Consider the following 7819-nt stretch of genomic DNA (forward strand, 5'->3'; position numbering starts at 1 on the left):
GACTCTTCTGTAGTTAAATCGTGTACTAAGACCGACGGAAAATAAAAAGTTGTGATTTTCTAGGCTGATATGGCTAGGAACTATACTCTCATTCAGGCGTAATAATCAAGGAACTTTGCTGCCGTTCCATGGCTGCAGCAGTGCAATGATATTACGCAGCGCCCGTGAGCCCCTGCTTGCACAGGGAACGTGCCTTGCAACCATGGAGACGTTTGTGAGAGACGCTGCGTAATATCATTGCACTGCTGCAGCCATGATACGGCAGCAAAGTTCCTTGATTATTACGCCGGAAAGAGAGTATAATTCCTAGCCATATCAGCCTAGAATATCGCAACTTTTCATTTTCTGTCGGTCTTAGTACATGATGTAACTACAGAAGAGTCAAGTTTTAAATAGGAAAAATATCAAAACTCTTTGGTCATTTTTAAGCGCGATGCTAACGGTCTAATCAGATTCAATGAACTATGCTAAGCTATGCTAAAAGTGGTACCTGCAGAACCGGAGATCGGCTGAATGGATTCGAAAACGGTAAAACTCAACTGTTTAACTCTAGGGGAGTTGGAAAATTAGCCTATTTTAAAAAAAAGTGGAGTGTTCCTTTAATGAGAATAAATCTGAAGTAATCCTTTTTGGGTCAAATAAGTTTGACTGTGACATAAATTATGTGTTAGGTTCATGGACAACAAATGTGCAGCCCCAAATAAGAAATTTTGGTGTAATTTTTGACTCTGCTTTAACGTTTGATCGTCAGATTAAAAGTGTGGTGAAAAGTTGCTTCTTTCAGTTGAGGACTATTGCAAAAATGAAATCCTTTCTGTCTGCTGCTGACCTTGAGATAGTGATACATGCATTTATCTCCTCCCGTTTGGATTACTGTAATGCACTTTATTTGGGAGTAAGTCAAACTCTTATTTCAAAATTGCAATTGGTCCAGAATGCAGCTGCGAGACTCCTTACTAATACAAAGAAAAGGGAGCATTTTGGAAAAGCTGCATTGGCTTCCGGTTAAATATCGGATTCAGTACAAGATGTTACTGTACGTTTTTAAAGCTGTCCATGAGTTGGCCCCAGAATATATTTCGGACCTTATTCATATGAACTCTGGTAGATCTCAAAGATCTTTAATTGCTTACTGCTCTCAGTCCCGAAAACACGTCTGAAAACCAAAGGGGATCGTGCATTTTCGGTTGCCGGCCCAAGACTCTGGAATACCCTTCCACCTGACATCAGATCTGCACCCTCAGTTGATGTTTTTAAATCTCGCGTGAAAACGTACCTGTTTTCTATGCTTTTAACTGTTGACTTTTGGATGATGTATATTGTTTTAATTGTTGTTGTTTTTTTTTTTTTTTGTGTTGCTGTACAGTCCTTTGGTCTAAAGGAAAGGGCTCTATAAATAAAGTAGACTTGAGACTTGAGACTTTAATTTGGAGGAAGAGAAACTGGGGGAGTGACTTTGTGTTGAGTGTGTCAGTGTCACTTAGCTTACATCTGATTGGTCCAATTTCATTTTTAAAACCCTTAGTAAGTTACTATGGCGATGAACACCGCTAAAAGTCAAGTTACTTTAATGGTACCTAAAACCCAGGATTGGCGCAAACTAATCTGAAACTTACCTGGCTAGCCAGCTAATCCGGCTTCATGGTACAGGCCCCTGTTGTATCTGCTGTTGTGGCAGTGTGTAATTGCCCCATTATCATTGTTGCAGACACAGTAGGGAGGTGGGTGCCTTTTGTTTTTACTAACCCCTGTTTTCCACTGTTTTTGGTTAGTAAGGCAGTCAGTTAAGAGATTTGTTGTTTATTTGATGTTTTGTTTGATAGGTTATTTAGACTCCCTTACTCCAGTTACCTTACTCCTTTTGTTTATTTTGGCTTTAACCCCCTCCTGAAGCTAGAAGAGTCTTGTTGTTTATCATTACTTGTTTGAGTTTCTCTATTGTTTTGCCTTATCCCTGTTTGTTACAAGAGACTTTACTAATTAATAATTGGGAGTGCCGACAGAACCAACTCTCTCTCTCATTTTTGCCCTGTTTCTGAAGGGATATATCTTTTATTAATTTTTATTTTTTATATGTTACTCTCCCACCACCCCTAGACAAAAGGGGGACGCACATTAATTAATTAACACATTAATCTGAAGAAATGCAACGTGTTTGGGGCCGTTCACATGTCGCGTCTAAAAACGCATGGAAAGCGCAGCCGCGCCATTTTCCCCTCCTTTCCAAAGCGCTTTCGCTCCTGTGGCGTCTGTCGTAGCTATGCAACAATGAACTGCGCTCTGCAAGATGACGAGGAAGTATCAGCAAAGGACTAATTGATTTCTAGCCCTTGCATTAGCTTTACTAGATATATTTATGGAGATAAAACCCGGCTGAGCTTTTGATGTTGTTAACCAAGTTCTTGGTTCTTGTCACAAGACCTGCGGTGCGCTTGAGGCCTGGAAACATTTGAAATAACGGACATTTGAAATAAGGCACATACATTTGAAATAGCGAACTTGCGCGTGCAAAAGGCACGATATGTGAACTCTAACCCAGCCGCGAGTCCTGTAGCACCAGATACAGCTAATATTGGCAATAGCAGCATCTCACACTCCGGTTAACATTATTCTTGAAGTATTTGCTCTTTTTTTCTCTCCATAAAAAAAAAATATTGGAATCGGAATCGAGAATCGGTAAGAACCGGATTCGATAAGCAGAATCGGGATCATTAAAATTAAAAAGATACCCAACCCTAATCTTGACACAAAACTGATAAATTAAGTGATTTGTGCACATACATTTAACACTAGACAGAAAAGGGAATCATTTTGCTCTGGCTACTGTTAATTTCTTTGTTTCTGTGTTTGCCAGATGTGTTTCATTATATTCTGGACCCCTCATGTTTCTGAGCGCATCCTGATAGATGTCATCGGGGTGGACATGGCCTTCGCACAGCTCTGCATCATTCCACTGAGAGTTTTTTCCTTCTTCCCTCTACCTGGTACCATAAAGTCTTTTATTTTACCTTTTGACTTTTTATACATCCTTAAATAATTTGCAGTGCCTTACATCTGTGTGACCTTGTGTGTGTGTGTGTACAGTTACAGTTCGAGCTCATCTAACAGGCTGGTTAATGACGTTGAAGAAAACATTCGTCCTGGCACCTAGTTCAGTTCTGCGCATCATTGTGCTCATTACCAGCCTTCTGGTGTTTCCTTACATGGGGTTGGTATACAGCAGGAATATGCAGATATTCTAAATGCACCTCAATAAAATATCTTCGGAATGTGTTTCTGCTCAGTATGTGATCTGTGAAGTAATTAGCTGTCATGCCGCTTCTGAATTTTTAGTGAGTCTAAAAATAAACCAATTCCAATCTCTGTCTGCATTTTGTGAATTCATTATGACTCCTCTCTCCAGCTAATGTAGTCTGCTGCAGCAACATTTAAAATAAATTCAGAAAAAATTTCTTTAAAGGGTTTGTTGATCAGAGCAACACTGCGTTACAACTGTACAGCAATGAATTGTACATTTTATCAGCTGGTACTGTATTGAAACCACATTTGTTATGTTGATGTTGTTTTGTCTTTGTGCAGGGTGCATGGTGCCACACTGGGAGTGGGGTCTTTATTAGCAGGATTCGTGGGGGAATCCATCATGGTCGCAGTGGCTGCCTGTTATGTATACCGAAAGCAGGTGAGGAACCATCGGACTATGAAAGTTTATATAAATAGGTGTCCTACTTTATTTGTCAGTGCACAAGTAATACAATATATACTTCATCAAATATGAGAAAATATATTATATTATTAATATTCTGCTGTAAAGCATCTTTAACCCCTTAAGCCCAAAGTGTCTCACCGGCGGGACACCTCCCCCTGCGAAAAAATTCATAATTAAATTACTAAGCAACCACCAACAGGAATAACACAAAGTAGGTATCATTTTAAAACTTAGAAACGCAGCTTTTTAATGCATCCAACCATTTTGTTCGACTCTTAACGAGTGCTGAGTCACCACTCTAAAACGGAGTGTACCGCCCGCTGGTGCCACCTAGCTATAAAAAAAATAATAATCATATTTGTCAAAACTCCTGCCTAGATAATCACAAAAATATTTGTCATTTGAAAGCTTAGAGTCTGATCTTTATGAATGTAGCCAATTTGATTAACTCCTAAATACTGATATTTGCTGAAAAATAATAATAAAAAAATATATATATATCATAATTTAGGAAATCTATTGTACTGTGTACTCCAATGTGAGTCAACTCAGATATTCGTGTGTTATATGTCATTTGAAAGGTCTCACAGAGTAGAATACAACGAGTGTTTTGGGCTATGACTAAACTTGAGCGAGTTTTTGTACGCAAAGCCCTGCAAGACCCATGTGTAAATAATAAACCGATGCAGCACTTGTCACGTTTTTGCTCGTAACATCAAGAAACATGCTCTGATTGTGGAACATTCACATCATTATTCAATCATTATTTACTGCAGATTCAATTATACAAACATCACCAAAAAAATCACCAAATGAATTGTCTTCCTACCTTATTTCCTCTCTTGAGTTATTGCAATTCAAATATGAAATATATGTAAAATTTCCCATGAGCACACATTTATTTTTTGCCTTTATCAGCAGTTTCTCAGCATGAGAAACATTTAAAAATGTAATTTTTTCTTTCAAACGATACCAACCTTTTGACTCTCCTTGCTAGAGATTTGAAGTTATGAGTCATTATTGTTGTGCTTGTCACTCAGAAAACCTTACCTAAAATATTATTAATCTTCATATATATATAATAGTAATATAAAATATGTATGTTTTGGAGTTACGAGTCTTTACTTTTTTGTGTGTCACAAAAAAATACCCTCAGGGCTTAAGGGGTTAAAAGGACAATAGTGTCATTATTCAGCTCAAGTCAGTTCAGTGTTGTTTCAGTTTTGTTCAATAACGGTGTAAAGTTCATCATTTTCAAAATGAATTCGATTTAGCTTTAAAGCAGCTCTACAGTAGATAGTAATATCCAGTTCAGTTGTGTTACAGTTCATTTAGGCAGTAGATAAATTACTACAAGAATAACAAAGTGCAGTAAATGGCAAAACTTTGCGCTAAACATATATGCGTTTATGATTTTGATAATGAAGTTTTTTTTAAAATATGCTAAATACCAATTTGCAACATCAAGCAGCAGCATGGTTTTGTACAGTTAAAATAACTAGAAGCAACTGACACTGGAAGCGTTGCACATTCAGTTTACAATTGGTCAACCTGCTCTTACATTAGAAATAAGGTGGATATAATGCAGTAAAGTTTAATACAGCGACTGGTTAAAGGGGAACTGTATAATTTCTCTGCTACTAGAGTCACTAAGGGAACTGCAAAAAAAGAATTATTTTTAAACCGGTTCCAGAACACACACTCTTCTCTCATTTGTCAGAAAAGCAAATAGCCCTGCCCTAAACTAATGCCATTGGTTGAGCTGTTGCTGGGCAGATGCTAAAACAAACAAAAATAAATGTTTTTAAAGTATCAGTGTTTACACTGGGGGATTGCTCTTATTTTTTTCTGTAATTTAATAAGTTACTTCTGATGTAGTTAGCATTAAATGCTCTATAAAAATATAGCAATTCTATATAAAACAATAGTGGATTTGAAATGTAACATCTCATGTTAAAATGTTTTTTTAATGTAACTTTCTTCCTTTAAATACTTCTGTTTATGAATAATTTCATGCAGTTTTATATGATTTATTTTAAAGAATTAAGAGCAGTTTTATGTCTATCCTTGTATTACTCAACTGAGTTGAGGTTGATATGGGATTTAGAAAGTAATTAGTAACAAGTAATACAATACTTTTTATTGAGAGTAATTAGTACAGTGATCTAATTACTCTGCTGAAGATGTAATTAGTACCTAGTAATTACCTTTTAGAGTAACTTATTCAACATTGTATATAATTGTATAGTATGTTAGTATATATTTTAACAAAAAAATGCTTAATTTTGTCACAATTTCCATGCACAGAACCTGAAAGCAGTTGCTCATGGAGTCTGTTTAAAGGGTTAGTTCACTCAAAAATGAAAATTCAGTCATTAATTACTCACCCTCATGTTGTTCCACACCTGTAAGACTTTTGTTTATCTTCAGAACACGAATTAAGAAATTTTTGATAAAATCCGGTGGCTCAGTGAGTCAAATCAGTGGTTCGGAGCGTGCATCAAACTGCCAAAGTCACATAAACCAATGAAATGTCAAAATGTTTCGAAACTCTGAAATCACGTGATTTGGGGAGTTTGAAACATGCTCTGAACCACTGATTCGAAACAAAAGATCCATAAAGCTGCGAAGCTTCATGGAGCAGTGTTTTGAAATCCCCCATCACTAGTTATTGTTGAATAAAGTCGTTTTTTTTTTTGTTTTTTTGGCGCACAAACAGTATTTTTGTCACTTTATAACATTAAAGTTGAACCACTGTAGTCACATGAACTGTTTTAAATAAGTCTTTAGTACCTTTCTGGGCATTTGAAAGTGTAAATTATCTTGCTGGAGGCCTCGCTGAGCCATCGGATTTGATCAAAAATATCCAAGGTTCCAAGGTTTGGAACGACATGAGAGTGAGTAATTAATGACAGAATTTTCATTTTTGGGTGAACTAACTCTTTAATGCAAATCAGGAGTATTATCGTCTCAAAGGTCCCAGACTTGTAACATACTCACGTTCAGTATCTATTCTACAATACTTATTCTCAATTTCTGTTGTCAGAAGAAAACCCCAGAAGCAGAAATGGTTGTGGAGGAAAATAACTCTTCCCCAATGACTCAAGTCACTTCCAGGACGGAGTTAGATGTCATTGAAGAGGCTGAGAATGAGCCGATGGAAAGAGAAGACGAGTGAATCAAATCATGGAAAGAAAAAAAAGGCTAGAATCCTGTATACATGTTTTTCTTTCATTTGGAGATGGTGAAGATTTGGATATCTGCAACAGTGTAGTTTCTTGGACTTTTGACAGTGAGTGTTAACTAGTACTTTATTCAATGGAACAAATGTTTTTATATTTCTACAATCTCTGCATTACCCCAGTGGAACAGTGAGACTGACTGGTGCTTGCATGGGGTAGAATGAGCAGAGTTGCGTGTCTACATCAAATGCACTCCTGCACTTTTTGAACTGAGGCATATTTACAGATGTCTTCCAGAGTTCCTATTCTGCAGCCTGTGAACATTTTTTGCCAAAATAAACCCTCACATCGGAAACTAAATTCTTGGAGAAAGAGTGCTTCAAAAACAGGCTTGAAGCGACACAATCTGCTGACCCCGAGACATTACTGTCCGTTTTCCTCTTGCATTGACACGCACAATGAACAGTTACACTTTGAGTGTATTATAACTTGCTTAACAGGAATATATTTTACTGACTTGGCACACAGACTAGATTTGATAGTAGATTTCAATTGATTTATTTTTGTATTCACTACACCAATGTTGCATACTTTGCAAATGTCACTATGGAGTTATAGTACAGTAGACTATTTATTTGAGCTTTTTTGAACACATGAACGTCATTTGATCCAGTATTCTGTGCTGGGACCACATTATAGAATCCATTTTATTTCACTTTCCAGACCTTAGCAACTTACTATAAGCCTTACTTTTAATATCTCTTTTGTCAAAATACTAAATGGAATGTAATTTTGAGTTTTTAGGGCCTGCTTTACTTAAGGCCTCTTGTTACTTGTGGCCTAACTGAATGACAGATCATATGCATATATAAATAAAGCTTGTTATGAAGGCATTAATGTGTTAAACAGATGTTGCATTTCTCATCTGTTT

At 36.7% G+C, this 7819-nt stretch overlaps 1 protein-coding gene across 3 annotated transcripts in view; it reads left to right on the plus strand.

Annotated features, from left to right (window-relative positions):
• The window catches only part of ankha (ANKH inorganic pyrophosphate transport regulator a), a 37456-nt gene extending 29788 nt beyond the window's left edge, over positions 1-7668 (plus strand). For 2 of the 3 annotated variants that reach the window (XM_067377572.1, XM_067377574.1), the window contains 4 exons: positions 2855-2984; positions 3085-3208; positions 3580-3679; positions 6753-7668. In XM_067377572.1, the coding sequence (XP_067233673.1) occupies positions 2855-2984; positions 3085-3208; positions 3580-3679; positions 6753-6884 (486 nt within the window). In that variant the 3' untranslated portion in view covers positions 6885-7668. The remainder of the gene's footprint in view (positions 1-2854; positions 2985-3084; positions 3209-3579; positions 3680-6752) is intronic. The other variant, XM_067377573.1, reaches the window with a different exon arrangement.
• The last annotated feature ends 151 nt before the right edge of the window (positions 7669-7819 follow it).

The sequence above is a fragment of the Chanodichthys erythropterus genome, chromosome 23 (assembly GCF_024489055.1).
Source record: "Chanodichthys erythropterus isolate Z2021 chromosome 23, ASM2448905v1, whole genome shotgun sequence".
Classification (NCBI taxonomy): Eukaryota; Metazoa; Chordata; class Actinopteri; order Cypriniformes; family Xenocyprididae; genus Chanodichthys; species Chanodichthys erythropterus.